The sequence below is a fragment of the Saccopteryx bilineata genome, chromosome 9, assembly GCF_036850765.1.
Source record: "Saccopteryx bilineata isolate mSacBil1 chromosome 9, mSacBil1_pri_phased_curated, whole genome shotgun sequence".
Classification (NCBI taxonomy): domain Eukaryota; kingdom Metazoa; phylum Chordata; class Mammalia; order Chiroptera; family Emballonuridae; genus Saccopteryx; species Saccopteryx bilineata.
Genome location: NC_089498.1, coordinates 45,837,562 through 45,855,096, shown reverse-complemented (window position 1 = coordinate 45,855,096; position 17,535 = coordinate 45,837,562). Strand labels below are relative to the sequence as shown.

Sequence of the window (17,535 nt, the reverse complement as noted above, 5' to 3'; positions counted from 1 at the left end):
TCACTGTCTTCTCCTGCTGGGAGTAGTGGTGACATCTTACCACACTAGAATGTTGATTTGAGGGGGAATGCTACACAAACTTTAGCAAGAGACAGGGCCAGACAGGAAGGGAGAGAGATGAGAGGAAGCATCTACTTGTAGTTGCTGCACTTTAGTTATTTATTGCTTTTGCATACGTGCCTTGACGGAGGGGCTCCAGCTGAACCAGTGACTCCTTCCTCAAGCCAGAGATCATGAGGTCATGTCTATATCCCACACTCAAGCTGGTGAGCCCACGCTCAAGGTGGGGACTTAAGAGTTTTGAACCGGGGTCCTCAGCATCCCAGGTCGATCCTCTTATCTGCCGTGCCATCTCCTGGTCAGGCTACACAAACAAGGTGTACTGTCCAGTTGCCCTCTTTGTATCTGCCCTACACACAACCATGTGTGGCTGCACAGGTAGAAAATTTTCCCTGAAAGTTTCATGGCATAGCACTGATGCATAGGGAATACATACAAATATAGTGTGCACCACATAACGGATGTATTCTAAGAAATGCTTTGATAGGCGATTGCCTTGTGTGAGCATCACAGTGCACTTGACACAAACCTAGATAGTACAGCCCACTACACAAGGCTAGCTATTGCTCTGTAGGGGAGAAAAAAGAATTTTCCCTTCTGGGTTTTTGGCTGACATCCCTGTAATAAAATAATAGCAAAAAGAAATGTGTGTCTCCTGTATATAAGGAAGAGACACAGAAAAACAGTAATTCACCTAAGTGGCTGAAGCCCCTACCCTAAGTAACTTCAGGAGGAGGGAGTCAGCTGTGGGAAATTACTGGGAAAAGCAGTCAACAAGGGTAATAATAATAAGCTAGTTTTAAGTCCGTTTTCTGCATTCATGAGTTTCTACAGGTAAGATCATCCCGCTCTTCCTGGTACAGTGAGGGAAACACCTTTGCAAATGGAGATTTCCTTAAAAATGTAAATGCCTTTGTTAAAGGGTAACTTCTACTTAGTTTTCAGAGATTCTCCCATGTCTGCTGTTGCTTAAAATTAACCAGCCTAAAATAATCCTTATGCCAAATAAGCATATTTTGAGCTGACAAATACTGTTCCCCAACAGCTCATAGGCTACAAACCTGTACAGCTCATTACCGTACTGAGTACTTGGCCCTGGCCGGTTGGCTCAGTGGTAGAGCGTCGGCCTGGCGTGCGGGGGACCTGGGTTCGATTCCAGGCCAGGGTACATAGGAGAAGGGCCCATTTGCTTCTCTACCCCCCCCTCCTTCCTCTCTCTCTCTTCCCCTCCCGCAGCCAAGGCTCCATTGGAGCAAAGATGGCCCGGGCGCTGGGGATGGCTCCTTGGCCTCTGCCCCAGGCGCTAGAGTGGCTCTGGTCTCGGCAGAGCGACGCTGGCGTGCCAGGTGGATCCCGGTCGGGCGCATGCGGGAGTCTGACTGTCTCTCCCCGTTTCCAGCTTCAGGAAAAAAAAAAATCCTGAATACTGTAGGCAATTGTAACACAATGGTATTTGAGGAATGTGTTACACTTTATTACAAGGACTAAATCCTAAGCAATAGTTTTTTTAGTTCCATTATTTTATGGGACCACCAACTTATGTATGTGCAGTCTATGTAACAATCAAGTTCTTGTTACAAGATGGAGAGTAGGATTGGTTGAGCACCAATTAGGTGCCAGGCTAAGCATTGTTGGGTGTGTCCTCACAATATCCCTGCGAGGTTGGTGACAGGCATCGTGTTAGATGAAAAAAGTCTAGTAGTGCAAAAAAAAAAAAAAAAAAAAAAGGCAGCTCACCAGGTTTTGCATAACAGCTGGAGTTAACTTGGGTTAACTTCGTTTGACTGTCAACCCGACCCTCCCAAGGAGCATCCCAAGAAAGGCAGCAGCCAACTCTTCCCTTTTTGGGTCTGACTTTGCTGCAGCTCTAAAGGACTTGGGTTTACAATAAGCAGACTGTATAGTACCACAAGAAAGGTATTCCTGAGGAGGCGTCGGCTGGGCCATGAGGCAGAGGTAGGAGTTGGGTAGTCAAGAGGAATGGCATTCAGGGGCAGGGACCAGGAGGGGCTAGGGCAAGCCTGGTGCCCATGGTTTTCCCACAGGATCCAGACCCCCCCCCTTTACTGAGGCTCCTGGCTTCCTCCCAGAGGCACAGCTGGGATGCATCTGGAGGAGCTGAGGGCACTTGCCTCTGCTCCTTCCCTCTCCAGGCCTTGGAGCAGACAGCCCCTTTCTTCCTCCCTGACGCCTCCTCAAATACCAGGAATTCCGGCGCTGCTGGGAGCCCAAGTCAGGCTGGGAACTTTCCTTCAGCTGGGAATGCAGAGCTGGGGGTGGCTGGGAATGTGCAGCTGGGGCGGAGGCGAGGGCCAGTCTCTGTCCTGACCTTGGGGAGGCTACAGTGAAGCAGAGCCAGGTTATGGTGTAGTTGTGCATAGCAACCACTCAAGTAACCGAAATAGAAGCCAGCAGCTAATATTGAGCCAGGCATTGTCCTGGCTACCTTTTCACCTAGGGCAGGGGTCGGGAACCTATGGCTCGCGAGGCAGACGTGGCTCTTTTGATGGCTGGATCTGGCTCGCAGACAAATCTTTAATAAAAAAAGTTAAAGACATAAAACATTCTCATGTATTACACTCCATTTCCTACCGCTCATGTTCATGGTTGCGGGTGGCTGGAGCCAATCACAGCTGTCCTCCGGGACACCACCAAATTTTTATTGGATAATGCATAACGTACATGAGTGGTTGTATGGCTTTCATGGAATTACATTTTAAAATATGTGGCGTTCATGGCTCTCTCAGCCAAAAAGGTTCCCGACCCCTGACCTCTAGGGCCTTGGATCACCAGGTGTGCCTCAAGTGGGCAGGTTAAGTCTTCTTTGTGCCCCCCAGTAGCAAGAACAGTACCTGGTACAGGATAGGCACTCAACAGGAGTACACTCAGGCTGGGCTGCAGAGAACTGAGTCCAAATTCACCCTTTCCCATGTGACTGGGCAAGTCCCTCTGTGCCTCAGTTTCCTCATCTCTAAAGTGGGACTTAAAATCCTCACTTGCCTTTTAGGGCTGTTGTGAGGACTCAAGTGAATGAGTTCATATGAAGTGACTAATGCCCATGGTATGCCATTTGTACTCAATAAATCTCAGCCATTTTAGCTGCTGTTCGTTGACTGCTTGAAACAAGATTCCTATGCTCCTGTCCTGGAGGTTGACTCCACAGGCTGGGACTAAATCTTACGGCATCTGTTATCTGAACAATGTGCCAGCAAGTCAGAGGCTCAAATATACTTGGGAACTGAAGTTACCCTCACTGAACATTTACAATGATCCTACAAGGCCAATACTGTTGTCCTCATTGTACATGAGAAAACCCAGGCTGAGGGAGGTCACACACCAAGTAACTAGAAAAGTTGAGGCCTGAACTCAGCCATAACACTGTGATGCCTCAGAGAATCCCAGGGAAATTAAACAAGGTAATGTGTCAAAGCACAAAAGGTTAAGCGTTCAATGAGAGGCTAATGTTACCAAGAAACTGATTAAGCGATGCTTCTCACTGGGCATGCTGCAGATGGGAGGAGACAGAGAGATCCTAATATAAAAGCCTTTGTCTCTATGACCTGATTTTTTTTTTTTTTTTGGGGGGGTACACCGAGGCACTAGAGATCTCAAGCTAGAGGAGGGGGTAAAGAGATCTGATTATGTATAGGTGAGCACAAGAACAATATTCATGAGGGTGGGGAAGTGTTTGCCAAAACAAATGAGACAGATGGGAGAAAACTTTTCTCATTATCTCAAACCTCATCCATTCCCGTTAGCATGGAACAGTCTCTGAAGTTCTGTAGTATCAAGACCCAACAGAATCCAATTAAGCATGGATAGTGGTTGAGATGGTTGTGTGAATAAAATGTATGATTGAATAGAGATGGAAATATGTGCCAGTGAACATAGGAGGGTCACAGAGATTAGTGGAGACGATGGAGAAGATGGACAGGTGGGACAACAGATGGATCAATGGATTAATGGAGGAATGAATGCCAGATGGGGTAGGATGATGGATGGATGGAGATGGTCGAATAAAGCAAGGCATATGGGTGGGATGAAGGATTGCTAGATAGATGAAATAGATAGACAGCTATATAGATAGATGGCTGATGATGAGACACATGAACTGGATTAACTGCTAAGGACATGAATTTCTTCTTGGAACAAAGCTTAACTTGGCTTTCCTGGATGGGCATCAAGCAGCTCATAAACCCTCTGACATCACACTCCAAACTGTAATGGGACCTGTTTCCCATAATTCTTGAGTTTGTGATTCCCTAAATTCTCAGAACCATTGAGTTTTGCTGTGACACACTTTCCCATTCATTGTCTTCTATTATCGCCCAACTCCAGAATGGGAAAAGAGACATAATTTCTTAATATTAACAAAATATTAATGACATCCCCTTCCCCAACCCTATTGAGTTAGTCAAGGTAAGTAATAAGGACTACTCGCCAAGCAGACCCAGGAATTGGAAAGCTGCAGCAATTTTAGACTTTTGTTCAGTGTCTGGACTTCTGGGTGAAGTTCTGAGTCTGTGGCATTTGGTTGAAGTTCTTGCTTTTCAAGAGCCTGATATCCTGGCTCACATATGAAAAGGGGCATCAGGAGGCCCCTGGACCCTGCGAAAGCCCACAGGTTCCTGGGTGGAGGCCAATAGAGAAGGGTGGTTCAACCTGACCTGGGCCTTGGCTGGCTGCAGCCGCCCGCCACCCCCAACATGGATGTTGACTGTGGTGGCATAGCTGAGCCTTCTGGCTGGAGGTGGTGGGGGTTGGGGCTGGGGTGGTGGTGAAGGTGCCCGGGATGTGGGGGCAGAAGACGACCAGGGACCTCGTGAGGCTGGGAGGGTCTCTCCCCCAGGCCCTTGCCTCCGAGCTAGGCTCTGGCTGATGTATGAGGCAGCCAGGTATCTTGAGAGAGCAGCTGCATTAGGACCCAGGAGCTGACGGGTTGGGAGTGGGGGACTTTGGGGTGGAGTCAAATCTGAAGACTCTGACCTGGCAACAGGAGATACTGAGTGGCCTCCTGATTTGGACAAAACCACTGTGGTCTGAACTGGGGTGCATGACAAGCCTTGAATGTCCCAAGAGCCTTCTTGCTCAGGCAGAGGTGTGGCAGCTGGAACATGGATGTCTATGAGGCTCTTCTGCTCCAACAAAGGTGCAGGTTTTGGGACATGGAGGTCTGTGAGACTTTGCTCCTGAAGCAAAGGCACATCAACCGGATCCTGGATGTCTGGCAGGCCTTCCTGCTTCTGCGAAGGTGGGAGTGCTTGGATCTGCATGTCCATGATGCCTTGGGGTGGGGGCAAAGCTGTGGCAGCTGGAGCCTGAGTGTCTGAGAGGTCCTGGGGCAAAGACAATGGAGTGTTGGCTGGGATCTGATGATCTAGGTGGTCTCCACATGCAGGCAAAGGTGAGCTATTCAGAACCTGAATGTCTGGGAGGTTGTGTTCCAAGGGTGATGGAGTGTTGGCTGGGATCTGATGGTCTAGGCTGCTTCCATGCAGAAGCAAAGGGTTGATGGCTTGGCCGCAGATAGTGGCTGGGGACAGGACATCCCTGGAACCAACTTCATTAGTTAATGGGGTATTGGCTGGGCTCTGGCAGTCTAGGCGGCCTTCTTGCTTAGGCAAAGGACTGGTAGCTAAAACCGTGACATTAGAACAACTTCCCTGCTTCGGTAAAGCTGGGATGGTTGGGACCTGGATGTCAATCTGGCATCCTTGCAGAGGACAAAAGGTGGTAGCTGGAAGCTGTATATCCCCATGGCCTCTCTGCTCAGGCAAAGGAGTGGTAACTGGAACTTGCATTTCCAGGTGGGCTTCTTGATCAGGCAGAGTTGTAATAGCTGCAACCTGTACATGTAGGGGGCCTTCCTGCTTGGGCAAAGGAGTGGTGGCTGGAAGCTGGAAGTTCCAGAAGCCTTGCTCAGGCAAAGTGGTAGCACCTGGAATCTGGATGCCCTGATGGTCTTGTTCAGGCAAAATGGAAACATCTAGACCCTGGCCACCCAGGCAGCCTCCCTGCTTATATAGGGGTGCAGCAGCTTGAACATGGGCAGCAGGTCCCAGAGGGACAGATTCCTGGGCCAAGGTCAGCGGGAAGGCCAGCTCACAAACCAGCACATGTCCAAATGCAGGCAGGGGCCCTGTATGTGAAGAAAGGAGGACTGAGTCACGACCGGCACCCCAGCATGGGCCACGCCCACTGACCACATACCTGGACCTTACCTGGTTTAGCCTGCTCATGAGACAGGCAGGGGGACAGCTGGGGTTGGGCCAGAGCCCGCGGCCGGCGGCGCGGGGCATTGGCTGACGCCCGGGTCTCAGCCCGCTGCATCTGCTGGATCCGCTCACTGTAAAGCCGGGCTAACTCTCGCACTCGGGACGCAGCCCGCTCCACACTGGGGGCTCCAGGTTTCCCATTCCCACTGCCTCCACTCAGATCTGAATCTTCCAGAATCAGCAGTGGCTCTGGGAAACCCGGCTGGGCTAACTGCCCCTGATCCAAAGCCTGCCAGCTGCTCCGGATTTCTGAGCAAGAACGGAATTCCAGCTCATCCTGTACTCCCTGATCTGGGGTGCCATCCTGGGGCTGGAAATCTGGAAATGATACTCTGCCTTCCCCCTCCTCCTCCTCCTCCTGCCCTGCCCTTCCCCCTGAGGAGGGCTCTCCCAGTTTTCCAGAACTGCCTCCAGAGAGTACTTTTTCCCTGGCAGCTAGAGTCTCATCCAGCTTAAGACCAGGAGTGTCAGGGTCACTCGGTATGGCTGGAAGGCAGGGCATTTCAAAAACACTGGAAATGTCCGAGAGACTGGGAAGGCGGGGAATTGGGGGAATTTCAGAAAGGCTGGAAATTTCAGGGAGGTTGAGCACAGCAGGATTTTTGATAAGGCCAGGAATGTCGGGAACTTCAGTTGCACTGGAAATCTCAAGTCCCTCTAGGACATGGAGTGGGGAAGGGCCCCGTTCATCCATCTCCAGTTCCTCCTCTTCTTCTGAAGAGTCTCGGCTGGGCAGGGCTGGGAACGTGAGTCTTTCACAGTCACCTGGCACCTGGGAGTCTTCTGGGAACTTGGGAATGTCGTGGGGGGATGGCTGTAGTGGGCACTGGGGAAGAGAACAAAGGTATCAGAGTGGGTTGGCTGCCTTGGTCCCTCGTCTGTGCCCACCCAAGCAGAGAGCCCCAAGGATACAGGGGTGGGATGCCCAGCTCACCCCCACATCCTGAAGGCCTCTTTGGTTCAGCAATTCCAGGATTTCTTCAGTGATTGAGGTCCCAGAGGAGTCCAGCGTGGGGGGTCCAGTATCCTCCAAATCCTCAGGGGGTTCAGAAGCTGGACCTGGTGGCTGAGGCTGTATGTGGGGGTAGAGCTCCCCCTCACTGCCAGCATTCTTTGAGGAAGGGAAGGATGAAGGTTAAGCAGCCAGGGCCCCCAGCCCCTTCTTCCCTCAGATGGAGGACTTCAACCCCCTGCCCCCTCTCATTCGGACCCAGGCGTTTAGAACTCAGGCTCGCTCCTCCGCCAGATCCTGGAGTCTCAGTCCCCAGACCTCGTCCCAAGAGATTTCTTACCTTGAGCCTAGGTTTAGCTAGGAATATGAAAATAAGAAAAAGAGTGAGATGTATAAATAAGTGTTACTCCTTATACTTGATGAGCTGCCCCTAATATCCCTCCTCCGTGAACACTGGGCATCCCATGGGAAGAGACAGACAGGGCTATACCCGGCTGGACTGGGCAGTCACTTACCGTTCTGTGGAAACACGACATAAGGGTCCTTCACTGGCTCTGGGGGTAGGACACACTGGTGTCAGGGGCCCAGATCCCACTCCGATCCCTAGTTGACCTTTTGGTGGAGGGAACTCACCAGACTGTCTACGGCCTCGGTGGGTAGTGGAGGGGCCTGGAGACGGAGCTGTGGGAGAGATCAGGACGTGGTTATAAACCCAGCCTCAGGCTTCAGGGAGAGGACGGGGCTCGGGATACACTCAGGGATTGTATCCCGAGCCCTGAGGGAGAAGGAAGAGGTGTGACTCAGGGTTCCATCTCCTTACCTGTGTTCCTTCGTCCAGGGGTGAAATTCCTAGCCTCTCGAGGTCGGGGAGACCCAAGAGGGGGTGTCACGGGCTCTGGAATTGGCTTACTTTTAGGAGCACCTATAGGGAGAAATGTGGGGCTAATAATGTTTTCTTGGAAGTAATTCCTCTGCTTCCACACATCCCAACCCAAGACCCCAACTCACAGTGCAGGCTGTTTTCAAGGAGAACTTGTTTTGCCTGAAAGATACAAGAGGAGGGTTGAGGGGCCAGTCTCTGAGCACCCTACTCGTAGTCCCATTAATGGATGCTGCCACATGACAGGTGCACTACATAACTGATGACAATCCTCAGCACCCTTCAAAGCTATATTTCCTCCTGGTGAGGAAACTGATGTCAGAGAGGTTGTCTAAAGTCACAAAGTAGGGACATGGCGGAGCTGGGATTCAAACCCTGGCAGCCTACTTTGCAATTTTTTTTTTTTTTTACAGAGACAGAGAGAGAGATAGACAGGGACAGACAGACAGGAACAAAGAGAGATAAGAAGCATCAATCATCAATTTTTTGTTACGACACCTTAGTTGTTCATTGATTGCTTTCTCATATGTGCCTTGACCACGGGTCTTAGTAGACCGAGTAACCCCTTGCTCGATCCAGCGACCTCGGGGTCTCGAACCTGGGTCCTTCCACATCCCAATCTGACACTCTATCCACTGTGCCACCGCCTGGTCAGGCCTACTTTGCAATTTTTTAAAAAAGATTTTATTTATTGATTTTTAGAGAGAGAGAGAGAAAGGCAGGAGGGTGGGATGAGAAGCAGGAAGCATCAATTTATAGTTGCTTCTCGTATGTGCCTTGACTGGGCTAGCCTGGGGTTTAGAACCAGCAACCTCAGCATTCCAGATCAGTGCTTTATCCACAAAGCTACCACAGGTCAGGCCTAATCTGTAATTTACCGAGTTCTAAGAGAGTCCCTGCAACTGAGGGACTTCCAGAACTATTGGGGGGCAGGGGTTCCCAGCACTCTGACAGCCCTCATCTGTGGTAGGAGCTGTACCTTGGCCGGGATGGAGGCAGGGTGGTTCTCAAAAAAAAGGCGCTGGAGACAGTGAATCCACAGCCTCTTCTCTTCTTGGTTCTTGGCCTGGTCGTAGGTGGGGGAGGAGTTGGGAGTCAGGTGTGAGGTCTAGGGGCTGGAGGGAACCCGGCCCACCGAGCCCCACTCTGCTCACCTGGAGCAGGTGCCTGTGCTTGGGAATGGTTAGATCGGCCACCTTGAAGCCTAGAGGGTCACGAGGACTCTCACTCACACTCAGGTTGCAGCACTGGATGGGGGAGCAGAGAGGGTGGCAGGTTCAGAGCCCTTAAGACTCTGCAACATTGTATCTGGGTCTCTAACCCCTAGAAAGAAGTACCCTGTATAATTGTATGGGGGTCCCCTTTTCCCCATTGACCCTCTCCACCAGGCTGGGCTCTGATCTCCCTCACCAGTCCCTCCTACCCTCATCTGATCAAAATATGCTTCCCCCATGAAGATGCTTTCCCGGTGGGCAAATCCAGGTCCACCCCTCTGCATTCTGCTGGCCTCCTTTTTACACTTTGGACCAATCCTTAGACTCAAGAAAACGTGGCCCTCTTAAGTCAAGCTGTCCCTCTTTGAAGACCCTCAACTGGCCACCCTTTAGGTATACAGGCATGGGGTATACAGAATACAGCTTTAAGGTAACATTTCAGCCCCACCCCCATTCCCAAACTCACAAAGATGTGACCCTTGTAGGTATATTCCGGCCCCCGGCGCTTGGCCACAAGCAGCATCCGTGAGAACAAGAAGAGAAGCCGCTCACCCCCTCGAAGCCGGGGGCCTCCCCCTCCACCACCTCGGAATGAACCTTCCAGCACCAGCTCCCCAAATGCGCTGAGCTCTGGGCCAGTCCAGCCACCCAGCCGCCGCTGTACTTCCTGCCAGGAACCCACCAAACGTACAGGAAACAGAAACACATCGGTGGGTGGCACACAAATGCCAACGCAGGGGGGTTAACAACCAGGCCGTGCTGCCCAAGCCCACACTCCGAGGTCACCTCTGAGGCACTAACCACCCCTGAAAGGCCCTCATGGCTCCTCCTCCCACTCTGGAGTCACCTGCAGGCGTGCAGCATGCTCCTGCTTGCGTTTCATGTCATTGATGTACCAGGCAACTGCTGTCATGGACACAATGGCCTCCTCCACCATCTCGCGGCCCTCGGTCCCTGGGCCCTCTGTCCAGTGCTTGCCTAGCTCCTGCCGGGCAGCCACCAGTCACCCAGGGAGGGGAAAAGAAACAGAGAAAGAGAAAGAATGATAATGACAGGAGACAGAGAAATATAAAGGAAGGAGCAGAGATGGAGAGAGACAAATAGGAGACAAAATAAAATCAGCTGATGGTAGTCCCCATTGCCAGCAACACCCCACCCAAGCACTGGCCCCATCAGTACGGCCCAAATGCCTCCCCAGGCCCTGCCCAACTCATCTGGAGTTTGTCCTCCAGATACACCACCAGGTGGTTCATGGACAGGACCTGGCCCCTCCCCAAGCAGCCCCCCAAGGGACACAGTGAACCTGCAGCAACAGATGGTACTTGAGGATGCGCTGAACAGGTTTCAGCAGGAAGCTCTGCAGAGGCAGCGAGTGGTGGAGCTGGGCCTGGCGCTGTTGCAGCCACAGGGCTGCTGGTGGAGACAGCGACAGCTCTCGGAGCAGGGCCAGGGAGCTGGGAGCACAGCACAGGTCACGGGAGGGGGAGGGGCACAGCTCTGATGGGCAAGGCTGGCAGGGCTTGGGGGCTGGCAGGGGTCAGGGGCAGGTTAGGGAGAGTTCAGTTACTGTCACAGTCTGGCAGGGATTGAAGCTGGATGGGAAGGGTAGAGGTTGGCAGGCACATCAGCTTGTGGGCATGACCTGGGAACCCTTACCTTGGGTAGTTCATGCAGTACAAAGTATAGATGTCAAAATCCTCACTCTGCAGGTGACAAGGGAGTTAGGGAGACCTCAGACTTCCTGTGACACCTCAGCACAGGCCTGCTCCCTGCTTACCCAGGCACCAGCCCAGACTGAACCTGGGCCCCTACTCACCCTCTGCACAAAGCACTCTGCAATGCCCTGGGCAGTACTGCTGCCCTCCAGGTCCTCCAGGAGCTCACTGTGTGGAGAGGGAAGGGTTAGGGACAACCCTGCCTCACAGTGTCTCCCAGGGGAGGACTCCAGGAGGCTGGGGGCTGCCAGGATCTCTCCAGGGGATGTCAGGTCCAGAGGGAGAGTTTTCTGATCGCTACATCAGTGGTCCCCAAACTTTTTTGGGTCATGGACCAGTTTAATGTCAGAAAATATTTCATGGACCGGCCTTTAGGGTGGGACGGATAAATGTATCACGTGATCGAGACAAGCGTCAAGAGTGAGACTTAGACAGATGTAACAGAGGGAATCTGGTCATTTTTAAAAAATAAAACATCGTTCAGGCCCTGGCCGGTTGGCTCAGTGGTCGAGCGTCGGCCTGGCGTGCAGAAGTCCCAGGTTTGATTCCCAGCCAGGGCACACAGGAGAAGCGCCCATCTGCTTCTCTACCCCTCCCCCTTTCCTTCCTCTCTGTCTCTCTCTTCCCCTCCCGCAGCCAAGGCTCCATTGGAGCAGAGATGGCCCGGGCGCTCGGGATGGCTCCTTGGCCTCTGCCCCAGGCACTAGAGTGGCTCTGGTCACAACAGAGCGACGCCCTAGAGGGGCAGAGCATCACCCCCTGGTGGGCAGAGCGTCGCCCCCTGGTGGGCGTGCCAGGTGGATCCCGGTCGGAAGCATGTGGGAGTCTGTCTGTCTGACTGTCTCTCCCCGTTTCCAGCTTCAGGAAAAAACAAACAAACAAAAACAAAAACATTGTTCAGACTTATATATAAGTAAAATAAAAATAATGTAAGTTATTTACTCTTTCTCTGTGGACCAGTACCAAATGGCCCACGGACCAGTACCGGTCCACGGCCTGGGGGTTGGGGACTACTGCTCTACATGGAACATCCCTGCTCAGACTTCCTTGGATTGCATCACATTCCTCAGCCTGAAATCTTGACAGGTGGCCTGAGCCTGGGTGTCTTGTGTCACTGCCAGGGATAGCAGTGTCTTAATCCTCAGAGCTGTGATGATCTTAAGATCCTACTGTGATCCTGAGATCTTGTCATAACTCTCAGACCTCCTGCTGTAATCTTATGATCTTATCAAGACACTCAGGTGTCCTGATTCTCAGGAGTCCAGCATGCTTCTCACTGGGAGCCAACCACCTTAGTTTGTTTGGGGCTGTGGGGTTCCAAGGACACAAATGCTCACACTGTTAGGATCTCCAGGCCCCACCTGAGCCTTGGATTTATCATGCTCCCAAGTCTGATACAGTGCTGAGACCTATCCTGATACCTGGACGTCTCCTTATTTGGACTTAGACCTTATCCAGGTCCTCAGGCTCCATACCCTCACTCTTCCACCCCTCTGGGTCCTCTCTTCTCATCATGATACCTGCCCAATATCTCTACACCCCATGGACCAGCCTGGACAGAGATCTGTGGGCTCCAAGCTTTGGGTTAGGACCTAAGCACCATCCCCTGGCTCACCAGCCAGTGCCCCTGCCTATCCCACCCAGCCCTGACCTGCTGAACTCGTAGATGTCCTCGATGTTGGCGAACAGCATGCCCACCTGCTCCGTGCTCAGCCCCAGCACACCGCCGTCCAGCAGGGGGCCCAGGTAATCCTGTGGGGATGACTGAGGTTACTGGGACAGAGAGGCTGGTCTGGGTACCTCCTGCACTCAGGTGGAGTGCCTCACCTCCACAATGCTGCGGAGGTCCCGGACATAGGCCCGCTCGGTCTCCACGATCTCACGGGCCACACGCTCCAGCCTTGAGGGTTTCACTGAACCAGAGGTCCCCACAGGAGACAGATGCAGGCGGATGGGGGGTCCTGGAAGTGGCTCTGGCCTGGAGGCTGAGCAGGCAGGAGTAGGCCCTGGAGCCAGGTCCCCCTCAGAGCCCACTGTGCTCAGCGATGTGGAGCTCCCAGAACCTCGGGGGGAGGCCATGGCAGGGGTTGTAGAGGCTGCTGGGGATGTGAAACAGGAGGTCAGGGGATCTGCCCAACTAAAGGAGCACCCTTAGCCCCAACACTTTGTCAATGTCTCCGCTAAGGCTCCCTTCTCTCCCTATTGTGCTGCCTCAGTCCAGCCCTGTTCTCTCCCATCAGGTTTCTCTCTAGGCTTCTGGCCTCCACTTTTCTAGTCCACCTCTATGTATCAGGCTGTGATATCTTTATTAATTTGTTTGCCTGACCCTGTCACTCCAATATTAACCCCTTCATGTCCTCATGATAAAGTCCAAACTTCTCGGCCCTGGCCCGTTGGCTCAGCGGTAGAGCGTCGGCCTGGCGTGCGGGGGACCCGGGTTCGATTCCCGGCCAGGGCACATAGGAGAAGCGCCCATTTGCTTCTCCACCTCCCCCCCTCCTTCCTCTCTGTCTCTCTCTTCCCCTCCCGCAGCCAAGGCTCCATTGGAGCAAAGTTGGCCCGGGCACTGGGGAGGGCTCCTTGGCCTCTGCCCCAGGCGCTAGAGTGGCTCTGGTTGCAGCAGAGCGACGCCCCGGAGGGGCAGAGCGTTGCCCCCTGGTGGGCGCGCCGGGTGGATCCCGGTCGGGCGCATGCGGGAGTCTATCTGACTGTCTCTCCCCGTTTCCAGCTTCAGGAAAAAAAAAAAAAAAAGTCCAAACTTCTCAGGCCCAAAGGACCCTGTACCAGGTGGCCGTCAGAGATCTTTCTAGTCTGCTCTCTTCCCACAGCCATGCCACTTTACACTCCAGACTTTAGTCACACTCAGCTTCTTTCAGTTAAATAAACAGCCTCCTCTTATCTCTGAGACTCTGCACATACTCTTTCTTGCCTTTTCCAACTCATTCCTCCTAATCATTTTTTGTGTGTGTGACAGAGAGAGACAGAAAGAGGGACAGATAGGGACAGACAGGAAGGGAGTGAGATGAGAAGCATCAGTTCTTTGTTGCGGCTCCTTAGTTGTTCATTGATTGCTTTCTCATATGTGCCTTGACCGGAGGGCTACAGCAGACTGAGTGACCCCTTGCTCAAGCCGGCAACCTTGGGCTCAAGCTGGTGAGCCTTGCTGAAACCGATGAGCCTGAGCTCAAGCCAGCGACCTCAGGGTTTCAAACCTGGGTCCTCCATGTCCCAGGCCTACGCTCCACCCACTGAACCATTGCCTGGTCAGGCATCATTCCTTCTAATCTTTATTCACAGTTTAGATGTTCTCTTCTCCAGAAAACCTCCTCTGACCTCAGAGATAAGGCTCCCACAGTCCTCCCCGCCCCCCAGCTTACCCCATCCCAGCTCTGTCGACTCTGCTTGGGATACCCACTCTAGACTGTCACTGTCTAGGGATAGGTCCATCTCCCCCACCAGACTTGGAGCTCTGTGCTGGCAGGGCTGGGGCTATGTTGGTCACCTTGTGTTGCCAGCATTGCCCAGCACTGGGCCAACACAGTATCTTCAATAAAGGAATGAACACCCAGAAGGCTCCGCCACTCCTTGCATGCTCACCTGTCTGCGTGCTACACACAGCCGCACAGTCACACACTTCGCCTCTGTGGCGGGGGCCAAAGCGAGGGCTGGGTTTAGACAGGTTCAATCCACCGGCTTCCTCTGGCATGGCTGAGTGGCTCAGCGGCTTCTGCAGAAAGACCCCCTTCTGGGCTATCAGGACCCATAAGCCTCCCTGCCTCCCATACTCACAGATTGGGGGCTGAGAATTAAAAGTGTGGTCTAAATCCAAGGTCCCCTGGGAGTAGTAACTCATGGGGCAGACAGAGGCAAAGTGATAAAAAGAGAGGAACAAGAAGAGATAACAGAGAAAAAGATGGAAAGGTTGAGACAAAGAAGAGTGAAGAGAGCAAAAAAGTCACTGCTAGGAGACTGATCTGCCTGGGGCCGGAGGCTCAGTGATCCTGGGAACGGCTGGGCCCTGGCTAAAGCCGAGGGCGAGGGCCAGGGGCAGGGCTGGGAAAAGCCGCGGGCGGGAGGCCGCGGGATCCCAGGGGAGTAGGGAGGAGGCTGGGGGACCGGATGCCAGGGTCTTGCAGACGGCTCCCTCCCCCACCGAGAGCTGCAAGCTGCGGCGCTGGCCCTAAGCCCTCAACCCACTACCCCCACTCCCAGCCCTACCCCCACCCCCACCCCCAGCCAGTGCCTCTGCAATCGGCTTTCGGTCCCAGTGCCTTCCCACACCCGGCCAGACCCCAACTCCCGCAGGCGCCTCCGCTCGCCCCCCGCTGGCACGCCCCCTCATTGTTTAGTGGCTGCGGCACCGCCCCCTCCCCCAGCGGGTCTGGGCCTCTCGCCTTCCCCCTCACCTCCTAGGAAGTCTCCAGCCCCGAACCGAGGCAGCGCAGCTCCTATTCGACCCCTAGCATGGTCCCTGCAGAGGTGCAGAGCCGACTCCTGGGTCTCTGGGTCTCTATGCAAGTCAGGGGCGTAAACTTCGGGCTCTCAAGCTCCAGGAACCAGAATCCGAGGTCTCTTGGAGAATGGGGTGCAGCGGTCTTCTAAGTGGAGGATGCTGGGAGACTGACTTGTGTCTCAGATGGGGGTCTGGGGACCCAAATTCCTAAGACAGCTAGATAGGGCCGTGGGCGGTCCGGATTTCTGAGTTTCCCTAACTCTAGGAGCAGGAATTAAACCATTTCCAGGCGGGTGTGCAGAGGAGTCCCAAATTTCTGGCTCCCCTTGAAGTAGTGAGCGCTTCTGCCGAAAACAGATTTATTGGAGCGCTAGCAACCCAAAACCCAAGTTCTTCCAACCCTGGGAGTCTTGGACTCGGATTTCTGGGAACTCTTGAACGGAATCTCCGATCTGGGATCCTAAATTCCTTAAACCGGTTTGCAAGAAGCTTGCCCTCTAGGGTCGCGCGGTGCCGATGTCCCGAACGCCTGGCCCCTCCAAGAGGAAGCACTGGGCACCTGATATGGGGTCCTCTTAGCCTGCACGCGGGGGCCTATGCTTGGGAGTCTCTCAGGACGCGGTGCAGACTTGGGACGCCGGAGTCCTCGACTCTGGACCCCTCAGGCTCCAGGATAGGTGTAACGGGGCTAAGACGGCAGCAGTGTCAACGCCACTTCGGCCAGAGAGCTTGGTCCCAGATGTGGAACTGGGGGGCGGTCGCCTGGGTCTTCCCCTCCCCCCCTCCCCCCCAGCCGCCTAGGCTCACATCCTGTTCCCGCCCGTGGGGGGGAGGGGCTGCCTTCCGGCCAGCCCGCCAGTGATGGGTTAAAACACCGCCTCTTTAGGATCTGAATATTCATAAGAAGGCGAGTCCCAGGCAGGCTACACTCCCACATTCCAAATGCCTCGCAAACTTCTTTTCCCTTTTACAGCAAGGGCCTTCGAGGCGTGAGAATCTGAGCTTGTCACGCACTTTCTCCCATTGGACAACCAAAAGATTTCTATTTGCATATACAACACAAAACGGAGCTATCTGGAGAGGTCACGTGGCTAAGAGCAACTGTAGGACCCTAGGGTGAAAGAGCGAGGTTCAAGTTCCAGTGGTGGCCCTGGCCGGTGGGTTCAGCGGTAGAGCGTCGGCCTGGCGTGCAGGGCACCCGGGTTCGATTCCCGGCCAGGGCACATAGGAGAAGCGCCCATTTGCTTCTCCACCCCCCCCCCCTCCTTCCTCTCTGTCTCCTTTCCCCTCCCGCAGCCGAGGCTCCATTGGAGCAAGGATGGCCCGGGCGCTGGGGATGGCTCCTTGGCCTCTGCCCATGCGCTGTGGTGGCTCTGGTCGCGGCAGAGCGACGCCCCGGAGGGCAGAGCATCGCCCCTGGTGGGCGTGCCGGGTGGATCCCGGTCGGGCGCATGCGGGAGGCTGTCTGACAAAAGTTCCTAGCGTGCGGTATTGATACAATAGTGCAATGTGGAGCGGTGCCGAGGTTTGTGAGTTCGATTCTCACCTTCTCACCTGGAGCAGCGTTACTTTTCCCTCATTGGCTTTTATAAATTTAAATATTTTACAAATCAACCAGAAAATCTGCTCTACTTAGAGAAGTGAACATTCCGATCTTTCCGAAATTTCGGGTTTGGAAATACTGCACGGACTGGCGACCTTCGGTTAAGGAGTGTTCTGTATCTTGGGGAGGTGCTGTTTTTTATCCTGGCCGCCAGAGGGCGGTATCGCCTCTTCGATGCCTGCACATTTCATTGGATCTGCAAATCTGTTTAAGACTTGTGCGGATGTGTCAGGCTGTGGGTCCTACGCAAATCGTGTATGTGGTACTGCGTCTTTCTCTGTCTTGGATTTATTCCCAGTTTCACTGAGATATAATTGACATATAACGTACTGTATTAGTCCAAGGTGTACAACATGATTTATGTATGAGATGTGAAATGATTA

General features: G+C 53.4%; 1 protein-coding gene across 5 annotated transcripts; it reads right to left on the bottom strand.

Moving 5' to 3' along the window:
- Window positions 1–2,371: 2,371 nt before the first annotated feature.
- Window positions 2,372–16,326, bottom strand: PLEKHG2 (pleckstrin homology and RhoGEF domain containing G2). 5 transcript variants are annotated; one of them, XM_066243073.1, is made up of 19 exons: window positions 15,503–16,326; window positions 14,694–14,823; window positions 12,924–13,192; window positions 12,748–12,848; window positions 11,198–11,264; window positions 11,038–11,084; window positions 10,685–10,835; window positions 10,229–10,366; window positions 9,848–10,048; window positions 9,322–9,414; window positions 9,147–9,233; window positions 8,296–8,329; window positions 8,108–8,209; window positions 7,921–7,968; window positions 7,803–7,841; window positions 7,628–7,644; window positions 7,270–7,446; window positions 6,282–7,161; window positions 2,372–6,199 (listed from the first exon to the last, which is right to left on the bottom strand). In XM_066243073.1, exons 2-19 carry the CDS (start codon window positions 14,800–14,802, stop codon window positions 4,632–4,634), a joined length of 4,128 nt encoding a protein of 1,375 aa, XP_066099170.1. In that variant the 5' UTR covers window positions 14,803–14,823; window positions 15,503–16,326; the 3' UTR covers window positions 2,372–4,631. The 5 variants fall into 5 exon arrangements, with proteins under 5 accessions (XP_066099170.1, XP_066099169.1, XP_066099168.1 ...); XM_066243072.1 differs by having other exon boundaries at window positions 2,373–6,199; window positions 12,924–13,195; window positions 14,694–14,838; XM_066243071.1 differs by having other exon boundaries at window positions 2,373–6,199; window positions 12,924–13,195.
- Between the last annotated feature and the right edge of the window lie 1,209 nt (window positions 16,327–17,535).